At 43.4% G+C, this 24,689-nt stretch overlaps 1 protein-coding gene across 5 annotated transcripts in view; it reads right to left on the bottom strand.

Annotated features, from left to right (window-relative positions):
* The window catches only part of ltbp1 (latent transforming growth factor beta binding protein 1), a 349,362-nt gene that overhangs the window by 202,809 nt on the left and 121,864 nt on the right, over positions 1–24,689 (bottom strand). For all 5 annotated transcript variants that reach the window (XM_072580504.1, XM_072580506.1, XM_072580508.1 and 2 more), the window contains exons 6-8: positions 17,790–18,005; positions 14,101–14,378; positions 11,437–11,539 (exon numbers count right to left, since the gene is read on the bottom strand). In XM_072580504.1, coding sequence (XP_072436605.1) covers positions 11,437–11,539; positions 14,101–14,378; positions 17,790–18,005 — 597 coding nt within the window. The remainder of the gene's footprint in view (positions 1–11,436; positions 11,540–14,100; positions 14,379–17,789; positions 18,006–24,689) is intronic.

Raw genomic sequence — 24,689 nt, forward strand, 5'->3', positions numbered from 1 at the left:
GCAGGGATTTTGGGCTGGGGATCTGGGTGCGATGCTCCTTGGATGGTGGTATGGACTCAATGGGCCGAATGGCCTGCTTCAACACTGTGGGGGGGGGATTATAACTGACTTCAGTACCTCTGATGGCAGATGGGAAAATCCTACCCAATTCAAACTCCACTCCTTGTGTATTTCAGAACACAGAGCTGAATGTTACCTGCCATTGGACCAGGCTGGTGGGGGGGGGGAAGAGGGGGGTTCTTGAAACATATAAGGAAATGTTACCAGCTGAGGGGGCGCTGGGGGTAACATCCACCCACTGTAGTGGTCTGGTGACTGCCTGAGGCAATTGCCCATTTCTCAGTCCCCCCTGACATCTCATGTGTCAGGTAGCATTGACATCAGGCAAGGTGACCAGCCAGGTGAACCCTCCATCCCTCCCTGAGACTGGGGGTGTTCCTTGATGAGTCGTCCATGACCCATGCAGAGGCGAGGCAAGACAACATTATTGGGATAACAGCCCAGTGGCACCCTCCACACACCTCATTACCAATATCCTCTCCTCCTCACTCCCACGTGCCTCCCCCCGAATTTCTAAATCCACCTTGGCAGGTACCTCAGCCTGTCCTTTGGCAAAGCAGCCACAAGACCAGCTGTTGTTATTGGCCGTGCTTATTTAGCTGGCAGCCCTCTGATTGGACAGGAAGCTCTAGGGGAGCAGGGAAGGTCCTTAATTGGACTTTGCCACCCCAGGGTCCCATCGTCCACCAAACCAGGGTCCGCCCCCACTCCCTGGCCCGACAGTTAGTCTTCCGGAAAATAATTCACCCCAATGCCAGACAACTGAGCAAACCCACAGCAATATATATCCACAAGAATGGGTTTGAACAGTCAGAGGGCTCACCCACTGATTCCTCAGGTGGACCCCTTCTGTTGCATCACTAGGTTTTAGTGAAGGGCCAAGCACAACACATGCATTGCTCAACAGACCATTACAATTGTATAGGAAGAGGGGCTTTATGCACATCATCGGACAGAGGGGCTTCCTACTCACAGAATGGTTTCAGAGCCATAACAGGCTGTGACAATACTTTGGATTTTTTTTTAAAAGAGGTTTTCAGGCAGAGGTACCCAGCAGTAAAAATTGAGGACTGCAGAGGTACCAAGCAGCCTCCCAGAGTCACTAGAGTAAACTGTGTGTTTTTTGGGTTTTTTTCTTGAAAGGTGGAACAATAGAAGCAGCCTGAGTGGGTGTGGTCAAGCTCCCACCCACAGAACCAGGATTTTTAATTTTAGCATTCAGCAGTTGTTTTGAGGTCTCAGCAGCGTTGGATGGCAGTGAATCTCTCCTGGCTGCTGTAGCATCTCTCGGAGATTTCCCTGGATGTTTTTCCTCCTGGGCTACTGGAGTTTCAACTGAGACAATTCAGTTTTCTGAATTTGCCCTTTACCAAGGGTGTGTTTATGCAATGTTACTATATTCCCTGTCCCTACAGCAGGAAGACCAAAATTAAACACAGTATTCCAAAAGTTGTCACAAACATTTGTGAAAGACAAAATCAGTCAAGGGCAAAGAATCAGGGTTAGCATTAGATGAATGAAAGGGGAAGTTACAAATAGTTTCCTCAAGCAGAAGATTATTAGAACACAGAATGAGCATTCAGGGAGATGCTGCAGTAAATTTTGGAAGCAGAATATAAATAGATCTTAAGAAAGAACAAAGGAATAGGCTAGGATAGCACTAAAACAGGAACGAACATTGAAACTGGTACAATGGATGCGCAGTCTGGCTGTTGTAGCAAACTCTCTGACTGTATACACAGAAAAATACCCGTAATGTTAAACCGTCCCAGCTTGCTTAATCCAGGTAGATTAAGTATTGCAAAAAAATTACTGTTTTGAATATTCTCATCTTGACTGACCTGTTATTAAGTAAAAGTGTAGCCTGAGAAGTTACTTACAGTGGAACGTCTTTGTTTTTCCAACAATTCAGGTCCACACTGCAAGTCTTGTTGCTTTCAGATTCTCCTCAGAAGTGAAGTAGTAATATAGAAACCACTAACAATCTGCTGTCATTTTGACCATTTTAAATCCACTTAATGGCGGCCCACATGAAAGCACATCATGTACAATAGTGCATTCCTCATGGGCATCATTTGTGGAGACGGGAATTAACTCAGGAAATAAATATTTCCCAACTTCTATTAAGAAAGGAACTGGTTAAGAAGTGAGTGCTGTTGGATCAAGAGTTTTGCAGGAAGGAAAAAAGCTGAGAATCTCATCATCCAGCAGATAGGAAAGCTACAACATTTAATTAATATAGACTTGAGTCCTCACAATACCCATTTATTCTGTACAATTCAGATCACTAATGCAGGAATGTAATGTCCTCTTGTATCTGGAGAGTACATGCCACCTACTATCATGCAACAGCATAGCTGTCTTTTACCAAATCGCTAATAGCTGGAGACTCCCAGGTCTTACAATTCACCACCTAATTTCTAAGCCAATGTTCTTTGTATAAAACTCACCTCAATTGTTTAGTGTGTCCTCCATTCAAATAAAACTGCAGAAAACAGCCACTAGTCCGACCAAATGGACTTCAGGTCTAAACATAGGTTGCATTGACTAATCGCTACCTCTTTCACACTGATACATACCAAAAAACATCAAGCCCAATGATCATGAAAGTAGCAAATTAACTATAATAAACTGATTAGGTGGAAAAACAAAAAGGTTTTAAGCATGGATGGAAATTATTGACCACTGCATTAACAGTGGGACCAACAATGATCCAATAATGATTATGGGAGAGCATCAGGCTGTTCCTCTGGTGTTGCCATCATAATGGAAATCATCGTCATCTCCATTAGTGGAACTGTCACAAGTGTAAAGGAATCATTCAGCGAAGTGACCATCTCTTATTCTTTCTTACAATCCACTGCACAAACGGATGATTCAATGCAGGAATTAATCCTTTCAGCTAATTACAGCAATACACTCAATGAACACAGTGTTCATGTCGTGAAAGTAGTATTGAAGTCAACAGGCTCTCAGTCTGTAGTTGACTTTTTACACGAGACAAAAAAAAATCAAAGCTCCCACAGTTATAGCGGCAGAAAGTGATCACTTGACAAGTGATGAAGGAAAAGAGTGCTTTGTTACCTCTGCTGCAGTTTAGTGGTTGACCTCATGCTAAATGCAGGAAGCAGTCAGTCCCTGCAGTTGTGTGAAATGTTAGACAATTAAGAAAAGGAAATTGAAGACAAGCGCTTCCTGAAATGTACCCTTTGGCCGTCAAAGCAATTCCCTGTTGAACCCTGATATTTGATGAGCGGTAAGCTCAATACAAGCTCATCAGTGCAGTTTTCTGGGAAGGTTTCGTCAAGAGAGAAGAGACAATGTCATAAAAGCAATTTTTTTTAGAATTCCAATATTACCTGCTGGTACTGACTCATCCACCAGCTCTGAACATTTAGTATAATTAGTGTAGTCTGCAGCAGATGCAATTCAGACCCATTCAGCTGAAGGTGGCATGGGAAGCATTGTCAGTTTTAGAAAGAAGATATGTCAATGGTTGTGACTGATAGTATCACCAGTCCAGCTTAATGTGGCATTACCCTGCATCTGCCAACACACTGTAAAAATACACCCACGTTGCTGCCCAGACGGTTTCTGTCAAAGTGTACTGTTCTAATTAACTTTCACAGTCAAGATTAAAATGAGAAATCGCTGTAAGTATTCCGGCTGCATTCTGGGAAATATTCCAAACTGTTTCCAGACATATTGCCACCCAAGGTGTTCAGGTAAACAGCCAATACAATACAGAGTGGCATGGTGCCTGAATCATTTACAAAAAATGACGTCTGTTCGATTCAAATCCACCTATTTTCAGGACCATACTCTGAGGCATTGGTTGAGTGCACTTCCTTTGTAAATTATCTTTTCTTGGAACAATGAAAATCAACAAGAGTGTCACTGCCTGGGAACGAGGAACACAAGAAAAAGCAGGCACTTGTGGCCTATGGGTCCAGGTCCACGAACTGCCCTTTAATTGTTCCTGTGAGTGAGTTTTCAACCCTCTCTCACCGGATGCAGAAAAACCCATCAAGCTTTTCTATCCCCTTACAAAGGGCCAAAGGGAAGTGGCTACCTTGCTGCATGAGGTGGGCCTCAGAATATTTCAACCAGCTTTCACATCAAAGATAGATAGAAAGCCCTGGCTATGCCACGTTTTTGCACTGCAGACCAATATAGAAACATAGAAAATAGCCCGCATCACCATTCAATATGATCAGGGCTGATCACACAATCTCAGTATCTCATTCCCACTTTCTCTCCATAGTCCTTGGTCCCTTTAGCTGCAAGGCCGAGGTCCAGCTCCCTCTTGAATATATCTAATAAACTGGCTCCAACAACTTCCTGTGGGAGAAGACTCCACAGGTTCACAACTCTCTTGAGTGAAGACATTCTTCCCCATCTCAGTCCTGAACGGCTTATCTTTATTCTTAGACTGTGACCCGTAGTTCTGTACTTGCCCAACATCAGGAACGTTCTTCCCACATCTAGACTGTCCACTCCCATTAGGATTTTGTATGCTTCTATGAGATTCCCTCCCCACTCATCCCTTTGAATTCCAGCGAGTACAAGCCTAGTCGATCCAGTCTTCCTTCACATGTCAGTCCTGCCAGCCCAGGGGAATCAGTCTGTTGAGCCTTCGCTGGAATCAGTCAATAACAAGACTGCCCTTCCTCGGGCTAGCAGACCAAAACTGCACCCAGAGTGTGGGATGATGACTAGACATGAATCATTTTCATTTCTGGTTTGAAAGAATTAAAATGAAGATGGTTTCAGTCGGAAATTCCTGAACCAATGCTCCTTCTCCTGAGAATGAGTGATGGAGAGTTTGTATCTCTGGTGAGGTTATTGAGTTTGCAGGCAGGAAGGAAACACTGTTGAGAGGCAGCAGCTATTCCTAGCTGGAAGCGGATGATCTGGGTTGTGTTAACACACCAGGACTCTGGCAGAAGAGCTCAGTAGAGATTGTACTCCTTTCATTGTCTTCTGCTTTCCTGAATCTCAAACGTTGCCCCAGGCACCAAAGGGGAATGCACGACAGAAGCACACTCACACAAAAAGGCTTGTGTCTTCGGGTTTCTTTTGTTATGAATTTGCTCCCAGATCCTGGCACGTCCCCAGCTTCCAATATTTGATCAGACTGCCAATAGAGAGACAGCAGCTGCAGAGATGAGAAACTATCCAAAACCGATTTCCTCAACTGCACCCGGGCACAGGCCCAATGTAAATGGTTAGCAAGCTGCATTGAGCAAGGGCCATCAGTAACATAATCAGCCTGACTGAGCCGCTTTCCAAACCTTACACTGTAAAACACTAACGTAACGGGGCAAAGGTGATGGGACTGTTGGTGTACACCTTTCAGGCCATCTTCGGATTAGCCTCGCCTCATTAGCAATCTCCCGGTTTCACATTCAAAAGGTCATGAAGTTGTGACCCTTTGCCACTGCAAAGAAAGCATCACACCCTCAAAGTGCGGCTGCCTTCCACTTCAGACTCAGCAGCGTTGGCAAGGCGTTCTGGTCAATCCTTATTCCTCAAATCGACACCACTAAAATCAAAAAGAGAACATAGATCATCTGCTCTTCATTGACACCGCCTTCTATGGGATCTTGCTGTGCCAGGCAACAACAGTGGCTGAACATCGAAAAGTACTTTGGGGTCATTCCTTGTAAAAGGTGCTCTCTCATTTTCTGTAAAAGGCACTATACAAGCGCAAGGTCTTTCTGAAGTGTAAGCAGCCGAGCTCTTGGTTATACATTCCCAGATGGCGGGATGAGAAGGTTTACTTCCAAGAAATTACCAACAGCATCCGACTGCGTGGCTAATGCAGCATGAGACTGCTCAACATTCTCTTGGCTGGAGGGAAATCAGGAAAGCAGGATCCGTTGCCTGGCAACTTTCTCTTTTACCCATTCATTTAAAATGAGTAGATTCCAAAGTCAATCCTGTTCATTGTTCGAACAGTCCAGGAATATATCCCAGTTTCAAGTTAATGTATCCAACATGCTGACTTGCAAGCAGTTTTTGTGGTGAAGGCTAATAAACTATAATGAATGTTGCTGGAAGCGGAAACACATTGCCAACGCTTTTTGTTTTGAACTCATCAGGATGAACGCAAGAATGCCAAAATTTCAACTTATCACAACGATTTACATCCATGGGAAAACAAAGGGGACTGACTGCTTGGCACATCAAGACTGACTGGCTGAGGCATTTCCAAGGAGAACACAATCGACTTCCCAAGCTCCTGGATTTTTCTCAATCAGTGCAAGGCTTGAAGGTGTTCCTTTTGTGTGCAGAGAACAGATTCCTGCGTGTGTCGCTTTGAGGGAACAGTGGCAAATCAATGACGAAAATGCCCTCCTTCATCATGGCAAACTGCAGGGCCACCAAGCTGTATATAAAAAAGACTCTAAGGTATGGTCGAGCGATCTCATAAATGCCACGCCAAGTTTGCTCTTTTTTTTTAAAATGTCGAGTCACATTTCACGGTTTTCTCATGATTCTAAGAGAAACGGTATCATGATTATTGCCCTAAAGTACATTTACTGAATCATTTACATTTGGTAAATTATAACTGTCTTTGTTTAAAGAAAGAGTATCATTTTCAATACTAAGGCCAGCTCAAACCAATTTTTCCAGGCCAGGGTCCTGATAGATCCATATTTGGTAGTTTGTACTGAGTGCACACAAGGAAAACTCTTTCTACCTACTGAAAGACTTGCATTCATGTAGCACCTGCCAATTAAAGCCACTGGACGTCTCAAAGTGCCTTCCAACCAATGGTGTATGTTCAAGTGTTGTAATGCAGGAAACACAACATTTCATTTATGTACAATCAGCTCCTTCAAATCATAATACAGAAAATGACCAATAACTCTGTTTTTGTGATGCAGATTGAGGGGTGAATATTGGTCAGGACACAGGGAATCCCTCCTCCAACTCTTCAATATAATACCATGGCTCACAGGGCATGGAGCAATGATCCCTCAGAACTGCACTAGAGAGTCAGCATTGGTTTCATGTTCAGTCCCTGGATTGGGTGTTGAATCTTGAAGCCTATGACTCAGAGTTCCAAGTGCTACCACTGTAGCCATAGCTGGCTGTCAGCCAAATTAATACAGATTCAGTAATAATTCAGCAGCACTCAGTAATAAATGTTTGCACAACGTGCTGACGTAAATAGAATTGGAGGGTTACACAATTCCTACTATCCCACTGGGGCTCCATAGCTATTTCGCACTTAGGTTCAATGAGATGATGTTGAAAAAATTATATACATATATACTTGTACACCGACAATAATTAGAATACAGATTGCAGTAAATAACTATGGTCTTAAATTTATCCAACCATTATAATTGATTTCTCACAGTATAGGGGTGGGAAATGTAACTGCTCCTCTTCCTGTCCCTGATGTGTCGTTGCTTCTCTATTCCCTTCCGCCTCTAGCTTTTATTACTCAGATTCTTTAACTCTTCCAGACTTTTTGATCTCAGCTATATTCTGTTTACATCCCCGGCTTTTCTCTTTTTGCATGAGAGAAGTGGCATTGTATGACACAGTTGGGGAAAGAGCCCCAATAGTTCTGACAATTTTCCAGGTTGCCATAGCTCCATTCACATCATCTCCCCCAAATCGCTCTTCCCTCCACCAATCCCTTCAATCAGGTGTAACCTCTACATTAAAACCGGCAATAGGAGCTTTCCTAACCCCTCACAGCAGTTACTAACTGTTCTTCTTCACCACGAGTATCAGCTTGATCCTCTATTTTGTTCCCTGCCCCTTACTCCATTGATTTACACGTCAAGAAACAAAATGTAACAGAAAACAGGAACAACAGCAGGCCATTCAGCTCTGTGAGCCTGCTCCACCATTCAATATAATCATGGTTGATTATCCAACTCAATAGCCTGTTCCTGCTTTCTCCCCATTCCCTTTGAGCATTTTAGCCCTAACAACTATATCTATCTCTTTCTTGAAAACACTCAATGTTTTGTCCTCAACCGCTTTCTGTGGCAGAGAATTCCACAGGCTCACCACTCGCTGTGTGAAGAACCTTTTCCTCACCTGAGCTCCCCATCTCGTACATTGTGGCCCCTGCTTCTGGACTCCCCAGTCATGTCGAGTGGTGGTGGTGGTGTTTTATAGGTTTCTATGAGATCACTCTTCATTCTTCTCAACTCCAATGAATATAGTTCTAGCCGATCCAGTCTCCCTTCATATGTCAGTCCTGCCGTCCCAGGAATCAGTCTTGCAAAACTCTTCATCCTCTGCCCATAACCAGAATTCCCTTTAAACTTCCCTCCATTCTCCCCCATTTCCATTCTCCCTCCCACACCAAGTGATGGTGAAAGGTCAGTTTACTCAGTCTCCATGAGTTTGTCTCCTGTTCTCTCTCTCTCTCTCTGCCTACCCTTTCTGAAGAAAGGTAGCATTTGCTTTCAAAATTCAACTTTTCTTCAGAAATCAGAACGAGAGATGACACCACCTTACGTTTCCATCTGCCTTCCACACTTGCACTTGCAATCATTTCTGACTCAACAGGTGGATGGTAGCAGTATTAGTCTTTAATGTCACTAATACACCATTGGCTGAAGATGTCTTTCTCTCTCTTCCCTCCTCCTTGTCTCTTTCTTTCATTCTGTCTCTCCCTGTCTCTCTTTCTCTCTCACTGTTTCTCTTTCTTTCTGTCTGTCTATCTCTCTCTCTCCCTTGCTGTCTTTCTGTCTCTTTCTCTGACTCTCCCTCCCCCCCCGCCTCCCTAACTGTCTCTGTCTCTATCTCCCTCTCCCCCTCTGTCTCTCTTCCTCTCTGTCTCTACCCCTGCCTTTTTCTCTCTCTCTTTCTGATACCCCATTCTGCCTGACCCTAGTATCTCTAAACCTAATTTTGATACACCACAACAGAGAGGGTGGGGTCAAGTCAGATATAAAGATTATAAAATTCAATCCCAGCCTGTCTACCTCGACGTTTAACAAAGATATTCATGCAACAGGCTGAATTAACAAAATATCCGAAGTCCCATGCAATAGAGAAATAGAGAAAACAAAACCTTAGCTTGTTGGTTTAAAATTTCTGTATTACGGACTGCACTCTAATGAAAAAAGCATTGTCATAATTTCCTTATTCACAATCATAGATGTGGGCATCGCTGGCTGGCCAGTATTTATTCCCCATCCCTAGTTGCCCTCTCGAGATGGTGGGGGTGAGCTGCCTGCTTGAACTGCTGCTATCCACCTGCTGTGGGTTGACCCAACGTGCCATTAGAGAGGGAATTCCAGGATTTTGACCCAGCAACAGTGAAGGAACGGCAATATATTTCAAAGGCAGGATGGTGACAGGGTTGGAGGGGAACTTGCAGATGGTGATTGCAGTGATTATAACAAGGTCAGGTGGATGGACCTCATAGAATATGAGTTCCCTAGTTGGGGCTATTAACCTGGTCCAATCAGGGAGTCCTGGCTGACAGATAAGAAGAGGAGTGTCAGAGGTTCTGTACACTCAGAGCTGGCTCTGAAGGAGCTAGGTCAATGTCAAGGATTCTGCACATGTAACTAAAGGGTGACTTGGTAACAGGATCCTGGTCTCTGTGGAGTTATTTCAGTGGTGTTCCCATGTATCTGCTGCCCTTGTCCTTCTAGATCAAAATGCTGGTGGGTTTGGAAAGTGCTGTCTAAGAAACTTTGAGAAGTTGTTGCAGTGAGTCTTGTAGACAGTACACACTGCTGCTGCTGTACAGTAGGAATGGAAGGAGCAAATGTTTACAGTGCTGATCAAGCGGGCTGCTTTGTCCTCGGTGATGTCAAGCTTCCTAAGTGGTCTTGGAGCAACACTCATCGAGACAAATGGGGAGGGAGTATTCCATCACTCTCCCGGCTTATGTCTTGTAAATGGTGGACAGACTTTGGAGAGTCAGGAGGGCAGTTAGTTACAGTAGATTCTCAGCTTCTGACCTGCTCTTGGAGCCACTGAAAATACCTGGAGAGTCCAGTTCAGCTTCTGCTAACATTCTGAAACTGCCAGACATTTCCTGACAAGTCGACCCTTGCTGATGCTTGTTGTTAAATTTTGACAAGTTGAATATACCCAGGGTATTATGCACCGTTTATGCACAATGTTCCAAAATGCATCTGACACTCCCAAAGGATCCGTGACGCCACCCCATCCAAACAGGGATCGCAGTTCTCCAAAGGGAAATGCTGGCTTTCCAAACAAAAGTGCAATGAGAACAGATCTGTTCTTCTCTGGTCTAACCTCCTCATTCCAGATTTCAGGAACTCTAAAATCCATTTGAAGGGAGGTTGGAGGTCATTTCAATGACCCACTACTTTGAGGAGCCAAGTATGAACCATCGCCCTCCTCTGTGAAAATGAGAAGCTCAGGTTTAGGAGCTGCACCCACAATTCCTGACAAATTATTGCATCCTTGCAATTTGCAAAAGTGTGGCTGCTCCAGATCCTGGTGGAAATCAGAGCGAAAGCCGAAAGGCCTTTTGAGAAAGGTTGGGACCTTTATATAAAATCTTTGAATGAGGAAATACTGCCGTATGACTTGAAATTAACATATGCTTCACAGCTGAGGAATGTTTGAGGACTCTGGGACTATACTCCATGGAGTTTAGAAGCATGAGGGGAAAATCTGATTGAAACTTCCAGAATACTGAATGACCTAAACAGAGTGGACGTTGGGAAGATGCTTCCATTGGCAGGAGAGATGAGAACCCGAGGACACAGCCTTAGAGTGAAGGGAAGACCCTTTAAAACGGAGATAAAAAGAAACGTCTTTAGCCAGACAGTGACGAATCAGTGGAATTCACTACCACAGAAGGCTGTGGAGGTCAGGGCGTAGAGTATATTTAAAACAGAGATCGATAAGTTCTTGATTGTCAAGGGGATCAAGGGTTACTGGGAGAAAACGGGAAAATGGGGTTGAAAAACCTATCAGCCATAATTGAATGGCGGAGCAGACTCGATGGGCCGAATAGCCTATGCTCTAATGGAAAAAAACAATTTTTAAAAATTCGTTTAAACAACATTGAAATCTCAGACATTAGAAATTTCAGTTACTATGGAATTTATAGCAATAAAAAGTCACAGAATTTTCAGCAACGTGTGCCCCTAGTGGCCATACTGAGCAATAACATGCTGCTGCCTTCTCACTATAAAACATTCATTGCCATGTATCACCCAGTGAGAGCCTTTTACCATTGAAAACTATCAAAAAAAAGTATAGTAACAAACAGTTAACAAAAGGTTTTCATCGCACTAAGTGAATTTTGTACCAAAATAGATCAATATGTAAAATCATACACAGGTTTGTGAGCAAAGACACCACTTAAAACATTATTTTTCACTTAAAACAAGCAAATATACTTACATGGCTTCTTAGGACATTTCTGGCATTTGTTGAAACCCCAAGAAGTCCCCACAGTTCCACAGCAATCTTCTTGCTTTGAAAGGCCAGGAAGAGGTTTCCCACACTGCAAATAGCCAAAAATGTTGGAGTTAGTTCTAGATCTCCACAGGCACCAAAGGCAAACAACTCTTAATGTATTTCTATCCCACTTCTCAAACTATTCCTACCTGTCTAAATCTGCCCAGTCAGCCTCCTGCCCAATACTCAAGACTGTGAATTATTTTGGGACAACTGGTTGTATTAAAGTTTGCTGCTGGGTGAATGTGAATTGTTGCAGGCGCTGCAACATGGCTGACGATCATTATTCTCCATTCAGGACGTTGATATTTTCAGTCACCCGTGTCCCGTGGGTAAGCACAAACATGTCACAGCCTTCCCCAGAGGGATAAAGAATGGGAAGTAGGGAAGGAGACAACTTCATTGGCTATTTTTGCATGCTTTCTTGTGATTGGCAACACCACACTCTGTACACTAGTGAAAGTCAAGAGGCAGGACTCTGGAGTCCATCTCAGCCCAAAGCTTTGGAAGATCCATGATAGCATGAGGCAATATCACACAAATAAAATGTACGGGTGAGAGAAACCTCCACGTTGTGGTTAGGAAAAGGCAGATTTAGAGTGGTGGTGGTTTGTGAGGTGGGGTAGTTGGGGAGCTAGAGTTCACTCTTAGCAATGTAGCATCAGCTAATTTACACTGATGCTTCTGAGTTTCTCCAGCTCTTTCGGTTTTTATGTCAGATCTCCAGCATCTGCAAGACTTTACTTCTACACGTCTTGTGTGAGTGCAGGCTCTACTGTAACTTCCCTTCAAGAGGAAACCAGTCTGCACTGAGAGGATTAACATTGCAAAGTCTAGCCATGATCTGGAGAGTGGACTTCAAAGTTAAGAGGTGCAAAGACGGTGCTGACAGCATGCAGTAACACGGTACATAAATTCACACACTCTCTTTCTCATACCTCCGTCAGCAGAATAGGGAGAGAAATAAAAAGGAAGACATCATTTCACCACACACGTTAACTGTTCACGCTAAAGCTGAAAATATGCAATAATCATTTTTCTCATGCAGGTTGCGTTTTCCCTGGGCGCTTCATAAACAAGTGTAAGGAAAACAAATAACCAGCCAGGAAAGGACAGATTTCGAATGGCTGAAAGATTGGCTGATTAGATGGGTTTCAAAAACATTTTTAAAAGACAGGTGAGAGTCGGATTAGTGAGCTGGTTTGGAGATTGCATTCCAGAAAACATGAATCACAGCCACCTGCATTTACACCTCGATAAAAAAAACTAAAATGCTCCTCAGCAAAAAATGTCACACGAAGAAACCAGTTCTTGACCACAACATAAAGCAAGTACACAGTTTCAAAAAGTTTCTTGCTCCTGACCATTTGAGTCAATTAAACAATCAGGTCAAAACATGCAACTAAACTCATCAATGATTTATGTGCATCAACCTGATAAAAATTATTAACGGGTGATCACAGCAAATGGGAAGTTTGTTGAACAGGTTTGCAGGAGTATGCTCTGTGAATATTCACAGCTTTAACCTCTTAACAGAAGGGTCTGTGAGTTAAACAGATAGTAGGAGGGAGGGATAATGTCGACCATTATTTTGTGAAATAAATGTATCAGCTGCCCATTTTCTAATAATGTGTCATCAAATCTTCAGACATTCCACAGGTTAAGGTTTGACATTCAGGCACCTCCCAGCAGAGCGCTTTAGGGAACATCTCCGGGACACCCACACCAATCAACCACACCACCCAGTGACCCAACATTTCAACTCCCCCTCCCACTCTGCCGAGGACATGGAGGTCCTGGGCCTCCTTCACCGCCGCTCCCTCACCACCAGACGCCTGGAGGAAGAACGCCTCATTTTCTGCCTTGGAACACTTCAACCCCAGGGCATCAATGTGGACTTCAACAGTTTCCTCATTTCCCCTTCCTCCACCTCACCCTATTCCAAACTTCCAGCTCAGCACTGTCCCCATGACTTGTCCGGACTTGTCCTACCTGCCTATCTCCTTTTCCACCTATCCACTCCACCCTCTCCTCCCTGACCTATCACCTTCATCCCCTCCCCCACTCACCCATTGTACTCTATGCTACTTTCTCCCCACCCCCACCGTCCTCTAGCTTATCTCTCCACCCTTTAGGTTCACTGCCTTTATTCCTGATGAAGGGCTTTTGCCCGAAACGTCGATTTCGCTGCTCCTTGGATGCTGCCTGAACTGCTGTGCTTTTCCAGCACCACTAATCCAGAATTCAGAAATCTGGAGCATAGTTAGCTTCCATTATTAATGAGCCTAGAGTAAGATTTAAGAAAACAACCCTGTATGAAAGTCTCCATCAGTAACTATTTTCTGCCTCCAGACATCTGTAGCATATCTAAGCAAATATAATACAGTACAATAATCGGTAAATTTGTCAACAGCATCTAATGAAAGTCATCAGTACTACAGAAGCCTTTATTTATATTAAGATGTTTAGCTATCCGGTACAGAGCAGTAAGGGTTAGATTTTTGTGGCATCTCTCCAGGACATTTACCATTGAGTAATTCCATTCTGCAATGGCATGTTTGACACAAAGCTTACAAAAAAGTAAGCAATAAGCCTACAGTGCCTCACCTGTGTACCTGTAGTTTCCTGGAAGCAGCGTCCTAACTTGGTTTGTGTTCGGGGAAAATGATGGGTGTGAACTTGCTGCTGGTGTGTGTAGACAGAATTCGGTACGTGAGGTACTGAAGGACTCAGAGCATGATAAGTGATCTGTTGTTGGCTCGACTTGACACCATTGACCTTCTGTCCCAAGGAGGAACTGTCCACTCTGGAGACCTGGTGGATCTGCACATTTGCCTCCGGTGGGTGTTTAACATGGATGTTCACTATGTTTGGAGGGAACTTCACTATATAGTTATGAGAGGAAAAACAAAACATGAGGCTGGTGAGCAAGCATTGTGGAAAACATTTTTTTCAAGTAACATCATTACCAATATAAAAGTTACTTTCAAGGTAAATATTATATTAAGAACCTAACAGCAAGAGTAGGCCGTTCTGTCCCTCAAGATTCCATGATTTCAGAGTTAGGATGGCTTCACCATCTGAGATTATCCCCCCCACCTCTCAACTATCACCAATCTGTGAATTAACCTTGACCTGAAACTGGACTGGACTCACCAAATAAAGGCAGAGGCTGCAAGAATAGGTCAGAGACTAGAAGCCTGCAATGAGTATCTCACCTACTGACTCCCCAAACCTATCCATCATCTCCAAGGCACAAGTTAGGAGTGTGATGGAATACTCCCCACATGTGTGGATGGGTGCAGCTCCAACAACACTCAAGAAGCTTGACACCATATAGGACAAAGCAGACCATTTGATGAACATCACATCCACAACCATTCACCCCCTCAACCACTGATGCTCAGTTGCAACAGTATGTACTATCTACAAGATATACCAGTGAAATTCATTAAGGCTCCATAGAAAGCATCTCCCAAAATCTTGGCCACTTCCACCCAGAAGGACAAAGGCAGCAGATATATGGGAACACCACTGCCTGCAAGATCCCCTCCAAAATACTCACCATCTTGATTGGAAATGTATCGGCTGTTCCTTCAGTGTCACTGGGTAAAAATCCTAAAACTCCCTTGTAAAGGGTATTGTAGGTATACCTATACTAAATGGATTGCAGCCATTCAAGAAGACAGCTCACCACTATTTTCTCAAGGGCAACTATGCATAAGAAACAAATGCTGGCCCACCCACTGACACCTATGTCCCATAAATGAATAAAAATCATTTCTTTAAATCACGCCTGATCTTCTACCTCAATGCCACTTTCCTGCACTATCCCCATATCCATTCTGTCATTTGTAATGAAAAATCTATTGGTCTCAGTCTTGAACCTACTGAACTTACACAACCCTGTGGGGAAAACAATTCCAAAGATGCACGCCTCCTCAGAATGGCGAAATTCATCCTCATCTCAGCCCTGATGGGATAATCCTTATTCTGAGACTGGATCCAAGACCTCAACTCCACCTTGAAGCCAAGGGAAAACTCCTATGTCTCTGTCAAAGAGTGTTTTGCATAAGAATGCGCACATTAGGGTGATGACTCTATATGCACAATCCATCCTATAATATTCACAGGAGTGTTGCATTATTGGTGTTAGTTAATGCAGCACAGGCCAACAATCAGATCTGTAACCTTCTGGGAATCTATATAATTTATACTCCCCTGCTCCTTGCTCATCTACACTTTGCCATCAGAAAAGCAAGACTGTTTTTTGATTTGTAGATCACTATCTCAAGGCACCCACCACTGTCTTGATTTTACCTTCAGGAAAATGATTAACAGCTACTGTCAGTGTGATTGCCAACATCACAACATAAGCAGAGAAATTTGAAATGCAAATATGGTGACCAAACTTACAAAATTAAAATAATTAATGAGAAACAAAACACAGTGAGTAAAAGAATTTATTCCACTGACGTTTTTCTTCTGGTTTTTATTAGCAGCACTGTTTGTTCCTTAATTAATTAGAATTTGCTGGCAAGTTAATGCATTAAGTATTGTTATTATTTGAAATGCTGGAGAGTCTCATGAGATATGTCACAACATTGTGCAACACACACTGGGGCTTGCTCTGATTATGTCTGCCTTCTGGAAACATTAATCAGCAAATACAGAGCTTAGTTAAGAAACATTTGCAAAACTGAAACAAAATCAAAATTGCTGGGAACATGCAGCAGATTTTCCAGCTTCTGAAAAGAGATATTAATTGCCTGGCAGATCTTTAACAGAATTACACAGTCCTTACCACACAGAAAGAGGTCATTAGGCCCAGATGGTTTGCAGTGGTATTTATGTCCCACACAAGCCTTCTCTCACATCTATTCTTATCAATATATCCATCTCGTCCTCTCTCTCTCCCTCTCTCTCTCTCGGTTTATCTAGCTGGTCTTGAAATACATTTATGCTACTTGCCCTAACTACTCATGTGGTGGCAGGTTCCACATTCTAACCACTTACTGGTGAAAGAAATTTATCCCAGATTCCCAGCTGGATTCCTACACATTCCTTACGTCTGGATATCCTGAACCATCATTCAGCTGGATGGACTTTTCAGTGTTCTGCTCCTGTCTAGAGTAATAGCCAACTGATGTCCACCTACCAATGATCACCACCCACCCTACCTGAACCTCTCACTTGCAACAGGTTCTCACTGAGCTCCACACGCAAGAGGATTTCAATCTGAAACACTCCTCTAGTCTCCTCTCTTTTCAGGTGCAGGCAGACTTTGCATGTAAAGAGCTCTCTGTTCTCAAAGTAGAAAATGTGTGGGTGCATTCAGTAGCTGACCATCAAATACCAGCAATACCCTCCGAGATCTATAATCCTATTTTGCAGTCTCAGCTTTCCTCCAGTTCTCGTCTCCTGAACATCTCCAATTCCCATGTTGCCCCACCACTGGCTGTTTCCTTCTCGAAACCTTTCCTCCTGTAAAGCATTTCTTCAATCCTATCTCTTTGACCAATCATTTCTGACGTCTCTCTTCGTGAGTCTGTGTCAAATCCTGTTCTGTAAAACTCCTGTGAAGACCCTCGGGATATTTTATTACTTCTGAATACAACTTGCTGTTTCAGAGGTTAAAATAAAGAGTTGGTTGAGTCCACACTTCACTGAAGCAACACTAGGGTGCCACGATGCAGGCAATTTGCACCTTTCTGAATGAAAGCAAAATACTGCAGATGCTGAAAATCTAAAACAAACATAGAGTACGCTGGAAAAACTCAGCAGGTCTGGCAGCATCAGAGAAGCAGAGGTAACATCTCGAGCCTGGTATGACTCTTCACTGTCCTTGTCAGTCGACTGATTTAATTTGTTTGAACTTATTATTGACAAGCTCTTTAAACGACATCTTATAAAATGCAAAGAGCTAATGGTTTACCGAGCAAGAATGTCCAAGGAAAAGCGACTTTTATTTTATGTAATTTACTTAAAAATCAGTAACTGGAATATAAAATCTCTGAATTATAATGTACTGAAGAGAAAACATGCAACTCAGCCCACTGAGTCATTCCCAAAAGAGTTCTGAAAAACAGCCATACTGGACTCAAAATGTTACCTTAGTTTCTGTCCTCCACAGATGTTGCCAGATCACGATCAGCAAGGTTTTGGCCATTATTAAACAGAAAAGAATTGACTAAAAGAGTTCTCTACTTTTGCTGTAACATTGCTAAGTTGCTGACAGACCGAAGGAGAAAAATAAACGTATACAACTTGAGTTTGAAAGACAAATGGAGCCTTACTCTGTAGGCCGGGCTTCCCACCGTGAGACAGAGGCAGTGTGTGTGTCGAATGAACTACTGGCGAGGTCGGAGCTTTGCCAGGCTGCTGGTGATGCTGCTGGCCATTGGAAGGCTGCACCGGGATATGGCAGAGCTTGCCGGTAAAATGAGGAGAGCACTGGCATTTGTTCCTGGAAGTGCACTGTCCTCCGTTCATGCAAGGCAAGTGGCAGACCACTGGAAAAATAAACCCAACATTAGTGGAATGCAACAATCTAACACCAAACAACAATGGTCTTCTTTCAGTGGTATGACCTTCAGGATCCCACTTGTAAATAGTTACGGACCAAGAAAAAAATCACTGCAACAAATTGCTTTTCGATTGCATCTTTGAAGTGTGACAAGGAGCTCTCCAGGAACTATGCCAGGCCAGATTTGACACTGATAAGGCAATATGACCAGGGGCCAAAAGCATGGTCAACATTTTAAAGTTTTAAGAAGCAACGTAAAAGGGAAAAGAGAAAAAGTAATGGTTAAGATTTTCAGTATTTGGTGCCTAGACTAAAGGAACAGACACCAGTGAAGGCAAGGGGTAAATCAGGGAGGTGCAAGAGACCGGAACTATATTTTTGATTTGTTCATGGTGGTTGCTGGCTGGATTGGTGTCTCTTGTGCATCCTTAATCGCCTTTGAGAATGTGGGGGTCAGCTGCCTTCTTGAACTGCTGAAGTTTTTGGGATTTAGGGGTACCCACAGTGCTGTCTGGGATTGGGTTCCAGCAAATTAACCCAGAGACAGTGAAGGAACAGCAACATCTTTCCAAATTAGGCCAGCAACTGGCTTAGAGGGAGACTTGCAGGTTGTGGTGTTCCTGTGTATCAGCTACCTCTGCCCTTCTAGATGGGAGTAATCATGGGTTTGGAAGATTTATGTCTGGGACATTCGACCTCGGACCTTCGGGTGACCATCCTCCAAGGTGGACTTCGGGACAGGCAGCAGCGAAAAGTGGCTGAGCAGAGGTTGATAGCTAAATTCGATACCCATAGGGAGGGCCTCAACCGGGACCTTGGGTTCATGTCACATTACAGGTGATCACCATTACACCACACACACACACACACACACACACACACACACACACACACACACACACAAACCTTCACACACACACTCCTTCACACACACACAGGCATTCCTATACACACATACACGACGCACACACAGACACCCACACACACCCTTACAGACACACACATTCCCACACTCACACATGCACCCCCACACAGACTTAAGACACTCTGCACTCACTACACACACACACACACACACACACACACACATATGGTTTCTCTCACACACAACCCCCAATCCAGACAGACACACACACACACACACACACACACACACACACACACACACAGACAAAGACCCATATGCACACATACTTTGTGGGGTGAGTTTGTACTTGCAGGGTTACATTGTACTTTGCTCAAAAACTGCATGAATTCATGTAAAACTCCGTTATCTCACTTTTTAGATTAGAATCAATCTAAACATCATGGCATAGACAGAGAACATAGGGGGATAACACCTTCAACATTTTGTCTAGCTATCACCATTGTTAACAGCTAACCTGAGAGAGCAACTTTTTAAAAAAAGGTTTTGTGATTTACACATGAAAGAAGTGAAACTATCACTGTATTCTAACAGACGAAAGGCTTAAAAGACAATCAATTTTTCAATGTATAATTTCTGTTACATCACACTGTAAATTTTTGCGATAAATTCTGTGTGTTACGATCGAGCCCTCCACTACCACTTGATGAAGGAGCATCGCTCCGAAACCTAGTGTGCTTCCAATTAAACCTGTTGGAATATAACCTGGTGTGTGTACATCTGACTCAAGCTATGACGTTGCATGACTAGAAACCAAATGTAGTAGTGGAGTGATAACAGGATGAAGTTGAGGGGTGCAGTAAAATGACAGATTTATAATAGTAGTCTACCTCCATCCAAGGTCCTAAAGGAGCCTTCCACATCCATCAAAGTTTTACCTGCACATCCACCAATATCATTTATTGTATCCATTGCTCCCTACGTGGTCTCCTCTACATTGGGGAGACTGGACGCCTCCTAGCAGAGCGCTTTAGGGAACATCTCCATGACACCTGCACCAATCAATCACACCGCCCTGTGGCCCAACATTTCAACTCCCCCTCCCACTCTGCCGAGGACATGGAGGTCCTGGGCCTCCTTCACCGCCGCTCCCTCACCACCAGACGCCTGGAGGAAGAATGCCTCACCTTCCGCCTCGGAATACTTCAACCCCAGGGCATGAATGTGGACTTCAACAGTTTCCTCATTTCCCCTTCCCCCACCTCACCCTAGTTCCAAACTTCCAGCTCAGCACTGTCCCCATGACTTGTCCTACCTGCCTATCTTCTTTTCCACCTATCCACTCCAACCTCCCCCTGCCCCTGACCTCTCACCTTCATCCCCTCCCCCACTCACCCATTGTACTCTATGCTACTTTCTCCCCACCCCACCCTCCTCTTATTTATCTCTCCACGCTTCAGGCTCACTGCCTTTATTCCTGATGAAGGGCTTTTGCCCGAAACGTCGACTTTACTGCTCCTCGGATGCTGCCTGAACTGCTGTGCTTTTCCAGCACCACTCTAATCTAAACTCTGATTTTTAACTATGTCTGGGGAATGCAGAGTAATGCAGAAGATGTGATGATACACAATCCCTTCTCCTTTGATGGTGAATGGGGTACAGTTGTGTCAAAATCTAATGCAAGGTAATAAGCCTTAGAGACTGGGCAAAAGTCCAGAAGAAAACAGGTACATAAATACTCCTGTTAGGTATGGAATGTTCCTCTTTATAAATCAAAAGTAAAACACTTGAGCAATAGTGAACATATATTTTAACTCTGCTATGCATGACTGTATTCTCCTCATTATAGTTGAATAATTGAGAAGAGTGCAGTTTGGTGAAGAATTGAGCTCATGGGGATTCAGCATAAAAAATTCCACAGACAAAGAAAAATGCACTCAGTCTGCAGAACCTTCCAGAATCATAATTAAAAATCACACAACACCAGGTTATAGTCCAACAGGTTTATTTGGAAGCACTAGCTTTCGGAGCACACTCCTTACTTGTACAACCACCTGATGAAGGAATAGCACTCCGAAAGCTAGTGCTTCCAAATAAATTTGTTGGACTCTCACCTGGTGTTGTGTGATTTTTAACTTTGTCCATCCCAGTCCGACACTGGCACCTCCAAGTCATTCCAGAATCATGTACTATTTGGCCTCTGCCTATCAGAAGGTTCTGCAACATTTTCTCCATCTGCACAAAAGTACTGCTTTAAAAGCTTTCCACCTTTGTGTGGAGCAACGCCAGTCTGTACTGTCAATGGGGCGGCTCCTTATTGTCCCAGTGGCTCGGGAAGCACTGCATTCCTTCATGTGTTTGGTCACCTTGAGGTATGTTTACCCTCCCAATCTGTTCAGAGCAGCTATTTATCCAGCTGTTCTCAGAGGTGTTAATTGATACTGTATTAACTGTAGCAGCTGAGTACCGTTCCACAGTTTAGTGAGGAAATGCATTCATTCTGATTTCCAGCCACTCATGTTCATGGAGTCTTTTTTGTAACTCACAGCCCAAGATAAATAGCCAGCTTACATTCATGCCTTCTGAGAGAGATAGAGAGATAAAGTACACAGAGGATAAGATTAGCCAAAACATACAAATTGACAGAGATAGGCCCAGACAAGAAGAAACAGGGACAGACAATGTCAGAATTCACCATCCTTCCAAATATGCATTGAATTTAAAGCGTACTGTTTAAATGATTGCCAATTTTCTTCTTTATCAAAAGGAACAAGAGAAAGTGGTTTTAGCCTGTGCTTAGAATGAATTTACTCCTGTACCTCGTGGACGCAGCAACAAACTAATGTAGTTTCAAAGACAACAACATCTTCATGTCTGCAGGATGACTCCTTGCGTCTAACTGAACAGGAGCTAATCACCAAGATAGGAGAAAGTGAGGACTGCAGATGCTGGAGATCAGAGCTGAAAAATGTGTTGCTGGAAAAGTGCAGCAGGTCAGGCAGCATCAAAGGAGCAGGAGAATCAACGTTTCGGGCATAAGCCTGCAGAAGGGCTTATGCCCAAACGTCGATTCTCCTACTCCTTTGATGCTTCCTGACCTGCTGCACGTAATCACCAAGATGCCTTCATTTTATAAACCCTCTGCTACTGGAAGGTGACAGATCGTGGGAACACGAACACGTTACCTTTCCTTTATTGCCTTTGGGTCAGAATCCTGGAATTCCTTCATACCATCACCTCAATAAACCATAGTGACCGATGAAGGTGACTCACTATCACCTATACAAAAGCAGTTGTAGATGTGTAATAAACACTGCCTCCACCAGTGTCACTAACATCCAGTAAACACGGTCTACAGTTTGGTTCGCTGCATTGGAATTTCCAGTGAAACACAGAATTGATCCACTAAAAGGTGACTTTGTGGAATGATACCTTGCATTAGCTCCCACTCTGACCGTAGCTTGGCTTTAAAATTCTCAGTGTTATTTTCAAACCCAACCATGGCTTCACAATTCCTTATGCTTCATCATAATGTCCTCCATCCCAATAATCCTCTGAAACTCCTTCAGTTCTAGTGTCCTACGTATCCCTGATTTTTGTAACTGTCCGATTTGCAACTCAGTTTTCAGCTACCTGGACCCTCCATGCCTCTCCCTCTCCAAAGGCTCTCTGTAAAACCTACCCATTTAGTCTAATGTTTAGTCACTTGTCCTAATATCTCCTCACATAAGGTGGTGAGAGGTTTTACTTGATTATCACTCCTGTGGCATGCCTTGGGACATTTCACCACCTTATGAGGTGCTACAGACATGCAACATGCTGTTGGTACATTGTTGTACCCCATTCAATAGTCAATCTCTCATCTTTTCCTGTATTAAGCCTTCAGCATAAACCCTATCACCATGTATGCACACCGAGAACGTCCAAACCACCTGTGCAGGGCTGAGGGCAGGGGTGGAGTCTGTGGGCAAGTGGCGAGGTGGGACAGCTAGTGGTCAGTTCCAGACCAGCACGGACTCACCAGTCAGGCCTGCCAGTTTCAAAGGATTAGAGTGAAATGTGGGCCTGAGAAAACACGCGACAAAAGAGTGACATGAGAAGCAAAATGAATGTGAAGCACAAGTTAAAGAGCAAGAGTGTGATGGCAATGTTCTGTCATGTTCGGTTCTGTCAAAAGTCTGTTCAGATTTCACAAACCCAGTGTGATGAGACACCTGCAACTTGCTGCATCACAGACAGATCAGGAATGGGAGTAGGCCATTTGGCCCCTTGAGGCAGTTCTGCCATTCAATACGATCATGGCTACTCAACAGCTAACCTTAGGTAGCCATTAAAATGCACAAGGTCAGACCTAATTTTCAAAACGTGCATATGAAAATTAGCAAGGACATTCACCACTGTACAGGTTACTCTGTCGACACACTGGCATGGTTAATCAAATACAGTCAGTTCTGCCATAATACAGTAGTTCCATTCTCATGTGTTATAAGAAAACCATGTAATAGCAACACAAGTTAAACCAATGAGGCCCAAATCATGTTATAACCAACACATACTGTAAAAGTTTGCGCTATAGAAACAGTGTCTCCAATTTGTCATAGAGTCAATCATGTTATGGCAAATTTGCATTAAACGAAATGTGTGTTACAGCAGAACAACCATCTATAAACAGTGCAAACAATCTTAGGCTGGAAAACAATGAATTCCTTGCAAATACTTCTTGTGTGAAAAGGGATGGAATCTCCCTTTGAGCTGCTTTGAACATGGACAGCAACCACTATGATTTAGGGGAAACAAAATCAAAAATTGAAATGTCACCATTTGGGCCTATCTCCATTCCCAGCTTTCAAGTGCTCATGTCCTTTGACCTCCCAGTGAAGTTTTCAAACACTGAGTATATTTACAGCTGAAGATATACGCCTCTGTGAAGACTTGCTTTCATGGGTCACGGTTTTATTATCAGGGCAGTTCTCGAGCTGTCAAGTTCATGGAAGTTCTGCCAGATTTCGCTTGTTAAAGGTTAGCACAGATGCCTCAATTTCACAGAAGTCTCCAAACTGTAGCCTTGCTGTAATCTCACAAGCATCCTCCCACTTTCCAGGGACTGCTATTCTAACATGCTCAATCCTTCTGGCCAAAGTGGATAATCTATTGACAGCAAGAACCTAAAGAGCTGTAAAGATGTCACCACTACTGACAGAAAGCTCCTGAACACAAGCATTGCCGCATCCACATTCATTTTCTCAGGTCACTCAGAGGGCTTTGATTGTCATTTCCTTTATCCTTGCGAGTCTTCAGAACGCAGTAAATACAAGATGAATAAAAGAAGGGGGCGAATGCACTTTTTAATCGACTCTGCTTCACCCTGCTACTGCATTCCTGGAAGAAAGCAGGAATCAACCATTCTTACCTTAGTAAAAAGAAAATGCCAGTCACAATTAATTAATATTCCACACACAAAAGCCCTCCGCTCCACTGAGAGCAGACTTGTTTCCAATAAGACAATGTTGCATTGATTTTTAAAACAAACTAAACTCTTCTTTGAAGGTCCTTGTTACCAAGTGCTGCAGAATATACCTTTCAACCTCAGTCAGCTGCAACTAGAACCTTTGTGTCCTTTTATTGCCATAGAAATAAGCCATTACAATACCACTGCCCTTCATTCTTATGACTCTATTAAAGACACTGATGCAATTACACAGCTCGGTTCTTTTCCCCCTGCAGCCTTAAAGAAAAGTAAAGTGTTAAGGATTTTTTTTCCTGAGATTCGCATTTCTTTTTAGTTGACCTTTCAATGTAAGTCCT

This window comes from Chiloscyllium punctatum, chromosome 11, assembly GCF_047496795.1.
Source record: "Chiloscyllium punctatum isolate Juve2018m chromosome 11, sChiPun1.3, whole genome shotgun sequence".
NCBI lineage: Eukaryota > Metazoa > Chordata > Chondrichthyes > Orectolobiformes > Hemiscylliidae > Chiloscyllium > Chiloscyllium punctatum.